The sequence below is a fragment of the Penicillium brevicompactum genome (genome assembly GCF_028827555.1).
Source record: "Penicillium brevicompactum strain IBT 35665 chromosome Unknown utg000006l_segment0_segment0, whole genome shotgun sequence".
Taxonomy (NCBI): domain Eukaryota; kingdom Fungi; phylum Ascomycota; class Eurotiomycetes; order Eurotiales; family Aspergillaceae; genus Penicillium; species Penicillium brevicompactum.
In genome coordinates, this window is record NW_026623209.1 from 5,913,420 (window position 1) to 5,930,841 (window position 17,422).

Genomic DNA, 17,422 nt, shown 5'->3' on the forward strand with positions numbered 1-17,422 from the left:
CACTTTTTTTAAAAGAAAAGAAGAAAAAAAATCGAATCAATCTTTTCGTTTGTCTAGATGAAGAATAAAACTCGAATAAGCTTGAAGATATTTGGGTAAGCATAAATTGTGAACCTCTTACATTTTCTCCATGCGCAGTGAAGTAATCTACAACTTCAATAGCCGCACTATGACGCGCATGTCTAAGGCCAATTCTCTTCGACCTACCGGATTAGAACTAGACCAATAGTTAAAACAAGAGGCACAGCATATGACCCGAGAAATGTCAACACACGAATCAAAAAGAAGGAAAAACAAAGGAAATGGGGCGAGTTAGGGTAATCCTGCGCATAGGGAACAGAGTCGGCACGACCTGTACTTAGCGGTCGAGCACTCGGGGCTAACACTTAACGGCATAGCGTTCGTTAACTAGAAGCCTTCCATGGTCCCTTCCTGGATTTTCTTCCCTTCACTATATAAACCGTTAATTCCTCTTGAGTTCTCTTCTTCTTTTTTTCAAACTTCCTCTTCCATTCCTTTTTCTCCTACTTCTCCTTCTCCGCTTCTATTTTAGCGCTCCCCGCAATTATGACGGCCAACGGATCCACCAACGGGTCCTTCTCCCACTACCATGCTGCTACTTCTGCGGAGGCTATTGACTCCGAGAAGCAGTTTGCTGCTCACAACTACCACCCCCTTCCCATCGTCTTTGCTCGGGCTCAGGGTACCACCGTGTGGGACCCCGAGGGTCGGGAGTACCTCGACTTCCTCTCGGCCTACTCCGCGGTGAACCAAGGCCACTGCCACCCCAAATTAGTCGCAGCTCTCGTGGATCAGGCTTCGCGCGTGACTTTGAGCTCCCGCGCATTCTACAATGACGTCTTCCCTCGCTTTGCCCAGTTCGTCACAAGCTACTTTGGCTTTGATATGGTCTTGCCCATGAACACCGGCGCTGAGGCCGTGGAGACCGGTATCAAGATTGCCCGTAAATGGGGCTACAAGGTCAAGGGAATCCCTGAAAACAAGGCATTGGTCCTGAGTGCGGAGAACAACTTCCACGGTCGTACGGTAAGTCGTTGTGATCTGTAACGTGGAAGATTTAGTGGCTGATCACGGCCCCCTTGCATTAGTTCGCCGCCATTTCCCTATCTAGTGACCCCGAGTCACGGGAGCACTACGGTCCCTATCTGCCCGGTATCGGATGCACAATTCCAGGAACTGAAAAGCCCATCGCGTACAACGATAAGGTCGCCCTGCGCGAGGCCTTCGAGGCCGCTGGCCCCAACCTTGCTGCCTTCCTCGTTGAGCCCATCCAAGGTGAGGCCGGTATCGTCGTCCCCGACCCGGACTATTTGCAGGAGGCGCGCGCCCTCTGCGATAAGCACAATGTGCTTTTGATTTGCGACGAGATTCAGACTGGCATTGCCCGCACGGGTAAGCTGCTGTGCCACGAGTGGAGCGGAATTAAGCCCGACCTTGTCTTGCTTGGCAAGGCCATCTCCGGTGGCATGTACCCTGTCTCTTGCGTATTGGGCAGCAAGGACGTCATGCTCACAATCGAAGCCGGTACCCATGGTTCGACCTACGGTGGTAACCCACTCGGCTGCGCGGTTGCGATTCGCGCGCTTGAGGTCGTGCGTGAGGAGAATATGGTTGAGCGCGCAGAGAAGCTCGGCCACGTGTTCCGGGAGGGGCTTGCGGCTATTAAGAGCCCGCTCATCGAGACCGTCCGCGGAAAGGGTCTGCTCAACGCTATTGTGATCGACGAATCCAAGACAAATGGTCACTCTGCTTGGGATCTCTGCATGTTGATGAAGAAGAAGGGTCTTCTGGTACGTACCCAATTTGAGGTTCCCGAGATCTTTGCAGTGTCTAATTTGATCTCTAGGCCAAGCCCACCCACCAGAACATCATCCGCCTTGCTCCTCCCCTGGTGATTACTGAGGCAGAGATCCAAAAGTCCCTTGAAATCATCAAGGCAGCCGTGGATGAGCTTCCCAACCTCAAGGGAGCTTCCGAGAACCACGTCATCCCTCCCCCGGAGAAGAAGGTCAAGATTGGCCTCGAGAACTAAGTACATTCCGTTGGAATAACGGAACTCCCGAGGGAGATCGCAATCAAAAATCCTCGAGCTAGGGACCCGCGGTCCACAGAAGCCTTGCATATGCTGCGATAGACATGCCCCCTTGACTCTCATATTGGACGCAAACAAAGACGACCAGCCCTACACAACTGTACGGGATATCTTGAGCGGTCACGAGTCGGCTTGTCAGCACACGACCTGATGATTGATGAAACTTTTATTTTCAACTCTGTGCCATAGCAAGAAATCACTAGATCTAATTTGCAACTTTGTTCCTCGCAACATTTACTGCCCCGGAGTAAGATCGGATCCTTCCCTTGGCCCCCAAACGGGATTCCTAGACACCGCGATCCGACTACGGGTCGGGATGGAGGACTGTATTATCAAGCAAACTAGAAAAGTCCCACTAAGGTCAGACATTGAGAGTCTTCCACGTTGTCACTAGATTTGATAGCGAGTAAAAATTTCCCAAGCAGAAAACTACTTCTTTATCCAGTGAATGGACCTTGATGGCTCTAGATCAGGAGGGCTACAATGCGTAGTTTGTGCCTACAGAATGATATGGGGTTACCCACAAGTATCTTCCAATGTTGAGCATTCTTAGGTACAGTCGACGAATGGACTTGAACTTGGAAGTCTACTCGCGAGGTTTTTGTTCCATTTTTCCAATAGTCCTGAAGATTTTTTTAGCGGTCTTTCTCAGTACCCGTGGACATTGCAAGGCATCTTGATGCTTTCTTGACCAAGTATACTGAGTGTCAAACAAGCAATTTCGGTATTTATTGAATGATGTCTGTGGTTGCATGCTTATATTGGCTTGAAGTGGGAGAGTATCCGAATACGAGGACATTGTGGGTCCATCCATGGATAATCAGAGTGATTACCAAGACATCGGCGAACGGGACAAGGAAGGCCGCGATCCCGATCTCCGACTCTCGAGTTGCATGCAACTTGGGGTTTAAGCGAATCCGACGGTTATCTCATGACTAGTTGTTTATCCGGTTCTGACTGTTTCATCGGCTTTCTCACTGGAAGAGAGCCCGACCCCTCAATTGGCGTGTAAGGCTGATATTTCTTCCGCAACTTTCTTGCAAATACTTCAAGGGTGGATGAAAATCCCCCTTGCCATAGATTTCCGCATTCGTTCATATCACATCCCTTTCGGCTCCACTTTTACATCAAGACTACCGGCTTGTTTGTCTCTCACATTTGCTGTTTTGTCAACCCCCGAGCGCTAGACCATCATGTCTGCGCCTGAGCCACTGCAACAAGTAGTGGTAGCGGACAATGAGAAGTCTCAGACACATGCCGAAAGTTCAAGATCGTCATCCAACGACGATCTCAAGGGCCCCGAGGTGGACGCCACGAAGAAAAAATGGTACCGCAATCTCAACCCGGTTCGATGGCAGAAAATTCCGCCTGTGCCGGAACAGCGATCGGTATCTCATGAGTACGGCGCTTCATTCCTCAGTCTGGTTACATTCCAATGGATGGCCCCGTTGATGAAAGTCGGATATTTACGATCTCTCGAACTGCAAGATATCTGGACGGTGAATCCAACCCGAACTGTTGATGTCTTGTCCAGCCGGTTAGATGCTGCGCTCGAAAAACGCACCGAGAGCGGGACCAACCGTCCTTTGGTCTGGGCCTTGTACGACACCTTTAGGTTCGAGTTCATCCTCGGTGGCATTTGCCAACTGTTCAGTTCGCTCTTGATGGTCTTTGCACCGTATCTGACGAGGTACCTGATCTCTTTTGCGACGGACGCCTACGTTGCTCAAAAGGCTGGCCATCCGGCCCCTCATATTGGCCATGGCATGGGCTTCGTCGTTGGCATTACTTGCATGCAGGCCGTGCAAAGCATGTGTACAAACCAGTTTCTGTACCGGGGCCAGATGGTTGGTGGCCAGATTCGAGCGGTTCTGATCTCGCAGATTTTCAACAAGGCTATGAAATTATCTGGCCGTGCAAAAGCTGGTGGGCAAGCAACCTCACAAGAAGTCAAGGCACTTGAGGCCACTAAAGAGGCACTTTTGAAACCCGAGGAGAAGCAAGAGAAGTCTGACGCGAAAGAGAAACCGAAAGCTGAAAATGTTTCTCCTGCTAAAGATGGTGTTGCTGGAGATGGCCTTGGATGGAACAATGGTCGCATCACCGCCCTGATGAGTATTGATGTGGATCGTGTCAACTTGGCAATGGGAATGTTCCACATGATTTGGACTGCTCCCATCTCCATCATCGTGACCCTTGTTCTTCTCCTGGTCAACCTTGGCTACAGTTGTCTATCTGGCTACGCACTGCTTGTGATTGGCATGCCTTTCCTCACCGTAGCGGTACGATCTCTCATCGTGAGACGTCGCAACATCAATAAGATTACTGATCAGCGAGTCTCATTGACCCAAGAGATTTTACAGGCTGTTAGATTCGTCAAGTACTTTGGCTGGGAAAGCAGTTTTCTAACCCGCCTGAAAGAAATCCGTGGCCAAGAAATTCGTTCTATTCAGACTCTATTGGCAATTCGAAATGGCATTCTCTGTATTTCGTTGTCAATTCCTACCTTTGCCTCGATGCTGGCTTTCATCACCTACTCGCTCACAAACCACAACCTGGACCCCGCGCCAATCTTCTCGTCACTGGCTCTCTTCAATTCTTTGCGTATGCCTTTGAACATCCTTCCACTTGTCATTGGCCAGGTAACCGATGCCTGGACTGCTTTCAATCGAGTGCAGGACTTCCTCCTCGCAGAAGAGCAAAACGAAGACATTGAACGAGATGAGAGCATGAATAACGCGATTGAACTAGAACATGCCTCATTCACTTGGGAGCGCCTTCCGACAGACGAAAAGGAGATTTCAAAGACCGAGAAAAAGGCAGCTGCCCAGGAGAAAAAGGAGAAAGCCAATCCCGACGACCACGAAACGTCCAATGATGCACCGGCACAGCCCTTCAAACTACACGACATGACTTTCGAAGTTGGCCGAAATGAGCTGTTGGCAGTTATCGGAACCGTCGGCTGTGGTAAGAGCTCTTTGCTTTCGGCCTTAGCAGGCGACATGCGTGTGGTTGATGGCGCTGTTCGACTCAGCACCACGCGTGCATTCTGTCCCCAATATGCCTGGATTCAGAACACCTCTGTGAGAAATAACATCCTGTTTGGCAGAGACTTCAATGAGTCATGGTACGATCGGGTCATCGATGCATGTGCATTGGCTCCCGATCTCGAAATTCTCCCCAATGGCGACCAAACCGAAATTGGAGAACGAGGAATCACTGTGTCTGGAGGACAAAAGCAACGCCTGAACATTGCCCGGGCCATTTACTTCAACGCCGACCTTGTTCTCATGGATGATCCGCTATCAGCTGTCGATGCCCATGTCGGTCGTCACATTATGGATAAAGCCATCTGTGGTCTACTCAAAGACCGTTGTCGAATCTTGGCTACACATCAGTTGCATGTGCTCAACCGATGCGACAGAATTATTGTCATGGACGAGGGGCGTATCGATGCCGTTGACACCTTTGACAACCTAATGCGCGAAAACGACATTTTCAAAAGGTTGATGTCTACTTCCCGACAGGAAGATATGGAAGAGGAAGAGACTGAAGCCGTTGATGAAGTGGCCGAAGAAAAGATCGATGAGCAGCAGGCCCCAAAGAAGGAAGTTGTGACTAAACCAGCTCCGGGTTTGATGCAACAGGAAGAAAAGGCTACCTCTTCTGTCGGGTGGAGTGTATGGAAAGCCTACATCCGAGCGTCAGGAAGCCCCTTGAACGCCATTGTGGTGATTTTCTTGCTCGGCGTGGCTAATGTAGCCAACATCTGGACTAGTTTGTGGCTTTCCTACTGGACCTCAGACAAGTATCCATCACTCTCAATGGGCCAGTACATCGGTATTTATGCCGGGTTGGGTGCTTTGAACGTTGTTCTCATGTTCACTTTCTCCACATATTTGACGACCTGTGGAACCAACGCCAGCAAAACCATGCTTCATCGTGCTATGAACCGTGTGCTCCGTGCTCCCATGGCATTCTTCGACACCACACCACTTGGACGAATCACAAATCGTTTCTCAAGGGACATCCAAGTGATGGACAATGAGCTCTCGGATGCAATGAGAATCTACGCATTGACCATGACCATGATTATTTCTATCATGATCCTCATTGTAGTTTTCTTCTATTATGTGAGTGACCGATTCTGCGTGCGCATATCTGCCAACAATCATTCTGACCTTTTCTAGTTCATCATCGCGCTTGTGCCGCTCTTCGTCCTGTTCCTCTTAGCGTCAAACTACTACAGAGCATCTGCCCGTGAGATGAAGCGCCACGAGGCACTTCTGCGATCTACGGTCTATGCCAAGTTTGGCGAAGCCATCACCGGTGTCGCGTGTATCCGAGCATATGGTGTGCAGGGTGAATTCCAACGCAGCATCCGGGACTCGATTGATGTGATGAATGGTGCTTATTTCCTCACTTTCTCTAACCAGCGCTGGTTGAGTATCCGACTTGATGCCGTGGCTATCCTATTGGTCTTTGTGACAGGAGTATTGGTGGTGACATCTCGGTTCAATGTCTCACCCAGTATTTCTGGCTTGGTTTTGTCTTATATCTTGGCCATTGCCCAGATGTTGCAGTTCACAGTGCGTCAACTGGCTGAGGTCGAGAACAACATGAATTCCACGGAGCGTGTTCATTACTACGGTACCGAGTTGGAAGAAGAAGCACCCTTGCACCAGAGAGAAGTCACTGAGAGCTGGCCCGAAAAGGGTCGCATTCAGTTTAGCAACACCGAAATGCGGTATCGTGCCGGACTTCCCCTTGTCCTGAAGGGTCTCTCCATGGACGTGCGCGGCGGCGAGCGGGTTGGTATCGTCGGTCGCACCGGTGCCGGAAAATCGAGCATCATGTCTGCTCTTTTCCGCCTAACAGAGCTGTCCGGAGGTAGTATCAAGATTGATGACATCGATATCTCCACAGTTGGTCTTCAAGACCTTCGATCTCGCCTTGCTATCATCCCCCAGGATCCAGCTCTCTTCAAGGGCACCGTTCGATCAAACCTCGATCCTTTCAATGAGCACAATGACCTCGAACTATGGTCTGCACTTCGCAAGGCATATCTGATTGACCAGGACAGCGAACCGGTTGATACAGAAACGAAGAGCGAGCCTACCAGCGGAGACGCCACTCCAGTGGTGGGCGATGCCAAACCACGTCCAGCAAACAAGCTTACACTCGAGTCACCTGTCGACGAAGAGGGTCTTAACTTCTCTCTAGGCCAGCGACAGCTGATGGCCCTCGCGCGTGCGCTTGTTCGTGATGCCAGGATCATCGTCTGTGACGAAGCCACCTCCTCAGTTGACTTTGAAACAGATCAGAAGATCCAGCGGACCATGGCTCAGGGCTTTGATGGAAAGACTTTGCTATGCATTGCTCATCGCTTGCGTACGATCATTGGCTATGACCGCATCTGCGTTATGGACCAGGGCCAGATCGCCGAGATGGACAGGCCTGTCGTGCTGTGGGATAAGCCCGATGGCATCTTCCGAGCAATGTGCGACCGCAGTGGAATCACGCGTGAGGATATTCTCGCTTCTGAATAAGAATTTGATTGACAGAGTTCGTGTACATAATTCAACATAACATAATAGCGAACAGTCGGGAAAAGAAAATGGGATTGTATTTATATGATTGTTCCTCGCAACTACGTGGGCAAGCCCGTGATCGTCATTCACCAGTGAGCAGAAAACGAAGTCATGGATGAAGAAATAAAAGCACCTATAGACGTAAGACAGAGACTACTCAGCTCTCTTTGTATTCCAAGCAGAAAATACCCACAGGTCTCTGCAACGAGCGAAAATCACAGCTGTTCATTAAATTCACTCTTTATCCAACTCACAAACCAACTCCATCCCCAGATTCCGCATCATCCCATCAATCCCTGCCTCCGTCCACCCAGCAACGTCCCGCTCATCCAAATCAACCTTCTCCTCTTCCTCCGACAATGCCCCAACCGGCAAGCCCGTAAACTTCACAGGTAACCCCGGTGCCGTGCCAACAACCTTCATCCTCAGCCCAGTCAACACCCCTCGCAAATGTTCCGCTGCTTTCCCGCCACCCCTCGACCCATACGAAACAATCCCAGCGGGCTTCCCCTTCCACTCGAAATACAAGTAGTCTAGCGCATTCTTCAGGCTCGCTGGTATACTCCAGTTGTACTGTGGTGTGACGAAAATAAAAGCATCATATTGCCGCACGACTGCGGACCATGCTCTCGTATGTGCTTTGCTGTAGTGCGGCGTTGGGTCTGCGGCTGGTAGACTGGCGGGGATGACGGATTCGTCATAGAGTGGAAGGTTCTGTTCCGCTAGGTCGAGGATCTCTAGTGTTATGTGTCGGGGATCGGTGTCGGGGGCTGTTGCGCTGTGGTTTGTCGGGATTGTTGGATCGGCAGAGAGTACGTCATAGACGTGCTGGGTGATCGTGGGGTTTAGACGCGGTCGACGGGTACTGCAGGTGACGATGGCGACGTGTTTAGGTGGCATGGTGAGCTTTGCGTTGGAATTGCAGAGTGATAAAGTGGGAAGTTTTGGTAATTGAGAACTGTGACGTTGATGTTCTCGTTCGTATGCGGCTCGGAGATAAGCAGCCTGACTCGGATTTAACCATCAGCCCACACATTCGGGACCATTGCTAGGTTTATATGAGCTCGAAGTACTTGATGTATATTGGAAGAAGAAGAAAACCACGGAGAGCACGAGACATTGGTTTGAAGACCATCAAGTATTGGGTCAATTATCTCTCAACGATGGCTATAGACGATGGATTCCAACCTAGCAACGTTTTCAATGTGGGCAAGTGATACCATTCGTGCCAAATTTGGGAGAAAGATGAAAAGCTCAAAGGTAATACATAGCCTGTCGGAGAAAGAAGAGAAGAGATGATAAAAACACGCGAAGAGGTTGAAGCGAGACATGCCAAACGCCTTTAGGCCATTGATTGTCCTGGATACCTCACATCTCTGACCGCGTCATTTTGCAATTTTGTATAAGACAAAGAATTGCTCAAGGTATCAGGTACAAGACATGAAGCAATGAGTGTGTCCCGAAGTGCCCACATGTTCCAACACGGGGTCATCTCTCCGCAGCCAGTCAGCCAACATCTCAGTACAATGGTCAACATGCTCCAGATCCCCAAGCATACTATCAAGGCGATCTCCCCTCATGTGGACATCATGACCCCTGCGAAGAAGATAGAGACAATGAACCAAGTGCTCGCGAATCGAGGTCCAGTAATGATCAGGATTGCGACCGAGCTCATCGTAGTCTTTCATCTTTTGGGTCATGCCTTCATCATAATAGTACACAAATGGCTTTCCATTGTTGAAGGTGGCGAATTCATGCGTGAAGTCTCGGGGGCATTCCTTGTGAAGCCAGCAGCCGGCAAGCGGGTCATAGTCGCAGCCGCGTTCTTCGGCTTCGGCGGTGGAGTTTCCACACGAATATGTGATTCGTGGCTTTGTGTGGAGACATTGTCGCTGGCCATTGGGCTCGATGGGGTAGACAGCTTTACCACTGTGTCCGGTGAATGTACTTGCTAAGGGGCCTTTCATGACAATGAGCTGACGGAAGGGTTCCACCGTGATTGCTGCAATGACGGCGACGACGAGAAGCATCAACACTGCCAGAAGTCCGGTGATAGTAATTGCGGCAAGGTTTCTCTTCAAGAAGCCCGATAGGCCGCTGCGGGCTTGACGGCTTGTGACGGTCACATCGCTGTCTCCATCAGCATCTGCCTTGGGCAACGGTTCGTAGCTGTGGGAGAACATGCTGTCCATCAAGTGAACCACAACCGGCAATGTATGAGTTTCCTACAAGGGGGCGAAGAGAGACGCGCCTACTTGTTCAAATAAAAGGAACTTGGACTTGTACATGGCGCTTATTGACCTTCGAACCAAGACAAAGAGTATATCTGATCAAGTGAGGTTGGCGGGGAATAGATTAATAGTCCAATTGGAGTAGTGCAATTCTAGAGCAGCTCTATCCAAATTCAGTGTTGAATAGGGAATATGGCGCTTGGCTGCCCGTGCGAGAACCCTGGCCAGGGATCGGACAAAGAAGTGCCCACTCTTATGGCTCGTATTTCTCCTCAGATGTCGAGTCACCCGCTTAGCCATGTGCACAGATCAATCATATGCTATCGCGTGGATTTAGTATAAATTCATAAAAGGTAATATAGACTTGATATGGATTAGCTTGCTATGTTGGCATTCGGACAGTCTCCTACTCCTCAGTAGATGCGGCTTAAATCACATTCACAATTTGCTCATAAGACATTCACAGGTAAAGATTCATGTACACTCAGAATAGAAGGACCAATTTACGAATCCGACAAAGGCGAGACTCCAGATGTCATACCGACATCGCATTTAAGCGACGATGACAGTCTGGTTGAAGGATTCTAGGAAGGCTGAAGGACCAGCCTGCAAATGAACAATTAGCGATCTGAAGAGTTCGTATGCAACAGTTTGAAAATACATACACCGATCAAAGTGGCATGAGCGACATTGATTTGTCCCTGGCCCTTGGTGGCGGATGAAGGCACGGTGACGCTGAAGTTCTGGTATGGAGGCAAGCTGGACTCGTGGTAAACAGGCTTGAATGGGCCGTTGTATAGGATTGTTCCCAGAACCTCGTCTGCGGCGCGGCAAGGGCCGGATTCACATGAGGTAAAGCCGATCACTACTCCGATCTCGGTGGAGCCGCTGAGTGAGTTCTGCGAATTCGGTCAGAATGAAAACTTTGGGTGTACAAGCGCTAGGCAGCTCAGATATCAACTAACGGGACGTTGGACCTGTACGACAAGGTCCTCTCCGGCATTGATCTTTTGGCCCTCGGCTGGAAGTCCGATTTGAGCGCGCTGGGCAAGAGCCGAGATGGCGAAAAGGGCGAGGGTGAACAGGAATTTCATGTTGGAGTTTGATTAGATGAAAGCTTGTTTGAAGAAATGAAAAAAGTTCAGAGAAGCAAGATTATTTGAAATGGAATTGTGAAGAGGAAAGCTGAATTTGGTCTGAGATGATGTAGTGGGATACTTTCATGGTTCTTATAGTCTCCAAAAACTGGCAAGCAACTTTCTGGTTCATAGGATTCTGAGAACTTGATGAATGTGATTCGTCGGGTCTCTGCAAGTTTCAGTAAGATGCATGCTAAGCCATGGATAAGTGCACAAGGCTAATAAGTATTCGGCAATCCGAGTGAAGATCGTGAAGATCCCTCGATTATTGTGGAACAGCCTTGCATATCCTTGCATCTTCAAATAAGCAAGCTGACTAGGCTTAGCTAGCTGTCAACGGTCTGGGAAAGCAATCGATCGTAATGGGCCAGATTGTAAGGAGAACCACCGTGAAGTGTTTCAAATCCTACCCTATGCATGGAGTCTTCTTGTGCGTTCCACAGTTTGTCGATCGGTTGACAAACCAAACGGCAAACGAGACTCCTAAGTCACAATGTACATTCACAAACATCAAATTCTCACATCAGCTTAATATAGATATTTGTCCCAGATGTCTCTGCAGAGTAACATAAATAGAAACTGCCACAGGGTGGTGCATCAGGTGTCCAGCATGGGCAGGCAGAAGTTGGATTCAGTATGAACTTGGAATCTCAATGACCAGAGATCAAGAGTAAATTTAGTCTGAGACATACAGATCAATAAAGAGAACCATGACTTCATTTGAGACCTACAAGGGCGAAATGATGTGCAGCATTGAGATTCAAGGGTAAAGAGAAAACGCCAAGACAGTGCCAAGACTGGGGTTCCAAGGAGTGATCAAACTAGAGGATTCTGGAAGTGGTCATCGAAGTACAGAGAGCGAACCCTATAGTTTGTTCAGATGTAGTGAAATTGTATTAGATGCTTACTTCGATGAGCCGTGTTCAATTCACCTCTTTGCCTTCAAATCAATTTTTAAAAAAAAGGTTCCATCTTGTCCTTCCATGGCGAGCTAGCCAAGCAAGTCCAAGGAAGAGGCGAGGACACCAAGGTCCTAGACACAATTGTTGCTGCTTCTCACTCTGTCTTTGTCGTGTTTTTGTGTCGTGTTTTGGGGGTTTCAATCTTTTCCCGTTTTTTTTCCGGCGGTTTTTGTGACTGTCGTTTGTGCATGAGTTTTTTGATGACTCCGATGATAATTCCCTGGAAGGATCCTGCCAATGACGAGAGTAGTCGCCCACTGTCGAGATAGGCCATTTTAGACGAAACCTGAGATAATGAGGCTCGGCTGATAACCAGATAGTTGACTAGCATCAATCCCTCCAGTCTAACCATCTGCTCTCACGCGATCCAGGCTGACAGGAGTTATTGCTGCCTCAGGGTAGTGCCTGGCAGACTGGAACATTAAGAGGTCCTGGGTGCATGACAGTGAAGTAAAGTCCAAGGGTTGATCACCGAATGAGATTGTTGGGATCGAATGGTGAATTTGATTAAGGTGATTCTTCCGGGGAATTCCTTTTGCGACGCAATAGGGGATGGGGGCCCGGAGAAAGAAACAATAAAGGACGCGGACTCTCAGTGGTGTGTTTGCTCAGCTTTGTGGCTCAGAGTTCCCCGAACCTTTCCATTTGGCTTTCGCATCGGGTGCAAACAGCAATTTTCCATGGAATGGAACCCAAGCACACGGTGGAATGGACAGTAATGTGTAACCACCCATTCACCTTGCGGGATGTATGCCACCACGCTCTCAAAGCTCCATGAATCCAAGGGTAGGTGCATGCGGCGGGACTCGTACACCTGGAAGTCCACATAAACCTGGTCCATGAGAGTGGGTGGGAGTACGTTGTCCATGGGGACATGGATGGAGTCCACCCAAGCATGGGCCTGAGGATTGAAAGCGACGGCCGTCAGAAACTGATTGAAGATGATGACGTCCAGCAAACAGAACGGTCCAAATTGCGCTCTGATTCCATCTAGAGCCTGGCACCATTCTCGAACAAAAGTGAGAGGTGACATCTCAGGTCCATAGACCGTGTGGATCCACCTGAGGTACCTCCGATGGGCCATTTGGCATGGACGCATCGAAGTGTGATAGAGATCATTGGGGTCGTCCGAGCATGGCGGCACAGTGGCCATCGCAGCGGGTGGATTGATCGGAGGATTGTGCGAGTTCAAGAATTGCGGGTGAGGTGGAAAGTTGAGGCTTGACAGCCAAGGATCACCCGGTCCGTACTGAAAGTGCCGATGTTGCACCGTGGATGGACAGGGACCCTGATGGGACCCAGGTAGCTGCTGTGGATACCCGCAAACTAGTGAATGCGGAGGGCCTGTGGAATAGCCAGGTGGATGATTTGGAGGGCCGAAATACTGTGGATTGAATGGCAAAGGTGGGGCATGCAAATAGTCAGAATGCTGTACTTGAGAAGAAGTGCAGGGGAGTTCAGAAGCATGACGATTGTCAAGATTCATTGTGCCATGTGGCTGGGAAGGGTTTTGTAGATAAGTATCAACCAGGTGCATGGAAGATCCATCTGATACGCTGCCATGGCCCATCCCAGGATCAGCAGGAAAGGTCTGCTCAGGCGCATCCATGTCCCCAACAGCGAGAATGTTCATCGCCCAGAGCGGAGATTGTATTTGTAGTAAAAAGGCGAGAGAACGAGAGTGGAAGAGTGGAAGAGGGAAGAGGAGCTACAAGACGAGCGAGATTACGATTGAAGAAGAAGAAGCGAAAACCGAATAAGAAGACGAATAAGAAAACGAGCGAAAAGACAAGTGAAAAGACGAGTGAAAAGGCGAGGGAAAAGATGAAAGAGCAAGCTCCCGACCTCGAGTGTTTCCCCAGACGACGACAGATGAACGCCCCGAGACTAGGGATATGTTTCCCTGTGAAGAAGTAAGCACGCTTGCCGCGGTACGAAAATTATCTGAGTGGTGTTTGACGAGTTCAATCGACCTACTAAGCAAGCAAGACTCCTATGTATTCACTTTCAGGGCTGTCTTGGTGGTAGTGTGGCAATAAAGGTGACCCAAAGACCAAACGCGTGATGGAAAGAAAGAATGAGATATAAGAAAAGACCGGAGAGGAATCTATGGACGAGAGCGTATTTTCTTTCAGACATGAATATGATCTTGGAATTTGGGGTTATGGAGCCTTGATTGAACTACCAAAGTGAGTGATGCGTTCATGCGTTGCCAAACTAAAACTGATAGTCCTTTGAAAGATCTTCTGAGTAATTCTTCAGCATCAATGGATTCTTTTAAGCCATCAGGACTCTAGAGTGTGGTTTCAACGCATGATTTAGTAGACATGGTTTCTACCCAACCCAGTGAGCCAACTTAGACACATATAAGAATTGACTTCATTCCTGAAAGCTCATCAGCTGGATCGTACATCAGTTTGCAGTTTATTGAATATAAGTCTTGTTTAGGTAAGCTGTGTCGATCCCGGGGGAGAATTGTCGAGGTCGTTGTTATGCTACATGTGACTTGAATGGATAGAGATCAATGCAGGCTTTCGTGATATCAAATAGAATCTGGGAACTAGACTGAGCCAACTTCAAACTTGGAGTTTGTTGCTCGGATAAAGCGCGCCTCCATGAATCTACTTGAGTAGGAAGAACTCGAGCCGCTAGCTTGGCCAAGAGCGAGGAAATCCCCACGCCCTCAGACATGAACTGACAATTGATATCCGCTTTTGTGGGTGTTTTCAAAAGAATGTTACACTCTGAAGCAGTAGGCATCTGGCGTAGAACAGTTTATTGACACGACGCTATGCAGCATCACAGCGCGACTTGAATGTTGTCAACGTTGGAAACGGCTATTGAAGACCACAATAATACTAGATCCAAGATCATGCCATCCAATTGATTATTTGCTCGGAAGACCAACAGAGAGAGAATACTTTGGCAGACTAGCCTAGTACCAGGCGAGAATATCATTGTCTCACGGATTCTGAAGTTACTCCAAAGCCCGCATTCACAAGATAGACCAATGCCACTTATTCTGAGCCTCCATATACACGGTCAGAGACTGTAGCTTCTGACCTCATATTCCAAAAGCCGGTGTTACTGATACTGAATCTGGTCTTTTCCGGCGTGGCGTTTTGAGGTAGATAGATTTGGGACGGAAAATTAGGCAAAAATTGATTGTTTGGGATCATAGGGAAGAACAAGCCGACAGTTGATTCATGTGGGCCCTGGTTCCAAAGTAATGGTTCCCACGAGGTGCTAATTGCCTTCAAGTTGGTGCTCTGGTGGCACCGCGGCTGATTCCAAAAGCCGTTCAATCGGGTAGGCGTCCGTGCCCATTGATACACATTAACGGGGTTGATTCGAAATTTCCTGCAATGACGTTACAAAATAAGTAACTTAGGTGGAATGCTGTCTACGAAGCTAGAATTTTTTTGCCAAGAAGCACATTTGGAAAGGATTGACATTATCAAGCCGGCAAAGTTTGAGAGGCAGCGGAGCTATGACCACGAGATGTTGGCCGGACATTCCAGAGGGTTTCCAGAAACATTTGGATGTTCGGGTCCTTTCCGGGTAAGTTTTTATGACCACGGAAGACAGATCCATGGATTTAGAGAAACTATAGAAAGTGGAAATTGCATTTTCAGTAAGATCAACATTTGAATGTGGTGAGAATGACAACGATTTTTGTATCCGTCTGTAGAGGCTGTTTAATATTAATTAGTTCCCTCGAGCAGGCGCGTACCTCGGCCAAGAGGTACAAGGCAAAATGCAATGAAAAAGCAACGAGCCAAAAGCCCTGAGCACTCCAAAGATTGAATTTAACAAAGCCACATGGGAGAGCGCGATGGGCAGAGTGGACCCGGAGGGATGATCTGATAGCCAGCCATTTTAGCACGTTCCACTTGCTCTCCACATTCTGCGCATTGCGCTAACTCCTATCACAGGGCCATTGATGTATATTTACGTCTTCCCTTATGAACCCCACGGTCAGACATGCCACCTTCGTTCCTGGCCGATCTTTTCCTGGATCGCATCATTCGCATGTCCCACCTCAAAGTCTCAAAGTCTTACAAGATCCGGGATGGATTCATTCACCCCTCAAGACTTTCAGGAATGGGTAGACAGACGTCAAAGCAGTGTGTCGAACTCCACCGTGTCGTCTGCGTCAACAAGCCTGCTCTTCTCGAGCCCCACGACCTCGCCTGGGTCTAGCTCGAGGAAGCAATCCTGGCAATTCTATGATGATGTTGTGCGCCTCGTCCTGACTCCCTCGGTGCAAATGTAGGTACGGGCGCAGCCATGAGCGAGGACATTCGCGCTGACCCCCCTCCAGCTCCTTTGTGAAAAATGGGCAGCTTTTCAAGCTAAATTACACATTCATCGATGTCTGCAAAGACTCAACGGGCGCGTTAAGGTGCCTAGAGCTTGGAGGGGGACTTGGACAGCAGTCACCCTTCGTACACGGCTGTGAGTATCTTGGAAGTCTTATCATGCATCGCAAATACTGATTCGGACTATATCTAGTCTCAAATACAAAGCTACCGGTACCACATTTAGAGCATCCGAAATCAGGCGACGATTACCCCCTACGAGTGTCATTCATGGACCAGCAGACCGTTCAAACAGCACATACAGTGTTTATGACACAGCTATCATACAAATTCGAAAACTGGGATGGTATGCGACCGCGGAAACCCCGGTAACCGGACAACTGCTAACTGCTGCAGATTGCATTCGATTTCAAGAGCTACTACTCTGCTCAAAGTTGATGTTCATCGGGGGTATGGCCGAGGCCAAATCAAAAGGCCGAGGCGAAGAGTGCATCAGCCAAAATCTACGAATTCTACGAGGACACAATGGGAAACGCGTGATGCTCTATTTTGCGAATTCCCAGCGGAGAGAACTCAAACGATACGTTTCCATCCCCCGTGAGTACCCCTGTCGCGTGGGTCTATTGCGCGGTTTTGCTGACCGGACAGTTAACTGCATCGGGGGCATCAAACCACCGAAGAAGCCGGGGCGGCCAGCCACACTGGAGTTGAATCCGAACTTCGAATTCCTAGCGCAAATGAGAACTTTGAATATCCAGTTTCTCGACGATGATGGTCAGTGCATATTTGAGTTTCATGGCCCTGGGTCGCTCGCTTACCCAATCTCTCTAGACTGCAAAGAGTTTTGTCAGATGTTGTCATACGACTTGACCATTGGATGATTTCTTTTTTAGTTCTTGAACTTATAGATTACCTTTACGATTATGAACTTTGCATGGAGTTGGGACGCTACAGAAATGGGAGGATAATATGTACATAATACGTGATACCATCGGACATTAAGGAGAATGGGAATGAAATGTGGTGATATAATTATATTGCTCTTTAGCCAGTGATTCAAAGAT

At 48.8% G+C, this 17,422-nt stretch overlaps 7 protein-coding genes across 7 annotated transcripts; 3 read left to right on the forward strand and 4 right to left on the reverse strand.

Moving 5' to 3' along the window:
- Nucleotides 1-567: 567 nt before the first annotated feature.
- Nucleotides 568-2,053, forward strand: car2 (ornithine-oxo-acid transaminase; the record flags this gene model as incomplete). The annotated part of the gene is made up of 3 exons (XM_056959743.1): nucleotides 568-1,047; nucleotides 1,110-1,811; nucleotides 1,868-2,053. 3 exons carry the CDS (start codon nucleotides 568-570, stop codon nucleotides 2,051-2,053), a joined length of 1,368 nt encoding a protein of 455 aa, XP_056809133.1.
- Nucleotides 2,054-3,306: 1,253 nt separating this feature from the next.
- Nucleotides 3,307-7,662, forward strand: N7506_010451 (ATP-binding cassette transporter YOR1; the record flags this gene model as incomplete). The annotated part of the gene is made up of 2 exons (XM_056959744.1): nucleotides 3,307-6,246; nucleotides 6,304-7,662. 2 exons carry the CDS (start codon nucleotides 3,307-3,309, stop codon nucleotides 7,660-7,662), a joined length of 4,299 nt encoding a protein of 1,432 aa, XP_056809134.1.
- A 276-nt stretch (nucleotides 7,663-7,938) lies between these two features.
- Nucleotides 7,939-8,604, reverse strand: N7506_010452 (NADPH-dependent FMN reductase; the record flags this gene model as incomplete). The annotated part of the gene is made up of 1 exon (XM_056959745.1): nucleotides 7,939-8,604. The coding sequence occupies one exon, from the start codon at nucleotides 8,602-8,604 to the stop codon at nucleotides 7,939-7,941; it is 666 nt and encodes a 221-aa protein (XP_056809135.1).
- Nucleotides 8,605-9,131: 527 nt separating this feature from the next.
- N7506_010453 (uncharacterized protein) lies at nucleotides 9,132-9,896 on the reverse strand (the record flags this gene model as incomplete). Its single annotated transcript, XM_056959746.1, has 1 exon — nucleotides 9,132-9,896. The coding sequence occupies one exon, from the start codon at nucleotides 9,894-9,896 to the stop codon at nucleotides 9,132-9,134; it is 765 nt and encodes a 254-aa protein (XP_056809136.1).
- A 591-nt stretch (nucleotides 9,897-10,487) lies between these two features.
- On the reverse strand, nucleotides 10,488-11,029 carry N7506_010454 (uncharacterized protein; the record flags this gene model as incomplete). The annotated part of the gene is made up of 3 exons (XM_056959747.1): nucleotides 10,488-10,541; nucleotides 10,601-10,834; nucleotides 10,901-11,029. 3 exons carry the CDS (start codon nucleotides 11,027-11,029, stop codon nucleotides 10,488-10,490), a joined length of 417 nt encoding a protein of 138 aa, XP_056809137.1.
- Nucleotides 11,030-12,628: 1,599 nt separating this feature from the next.
- Nucleotides 12,629-13,669, reverse strand: N7506_010455 (uncharacterized protein; the record flags this gene model as incomplete). The annotated part of the gene is made up of 1 exon (XM_056959748.1): nucleotides 12,629-13,669. The coding sequence occupies one exon, from the start codon at nucleotides 13,667-13,669 to the stop codon at nucleotides 12,629-12,631; it is 1,041 nt and encodes a 346-aa protein (XP_056809138.1).
- Nucleotides 13,670-16,108: 2,439 nt separating this feature from the next.
- Nucleotides 16,109-17,239, forward strand: N7506_010456 (uncharacterized protein; the record flags this gene model as incomplete). The annotated part of the gene is made up of 6 exons (XM_056959749.1): nucleotides 16,109-16,308; nucleotides 16,361-16,494; nucleotides 16,552-16,704; nucleotides 16,755-16,955; nucleotides 17,007-17,132; nucleotides 17,190-17,239. The coding sequence occupies 6 exons, from the start codon at nucleotides 16,109-16,111 to the stop codon at nucleotides 17,237-17,239; spliced, it is 864 nt and encodes a 287-aa protein (XP_056809139.1).
- Between the last annotated feature and the right edge of the window lie 183 nt (nucleotides 17,240-17,422).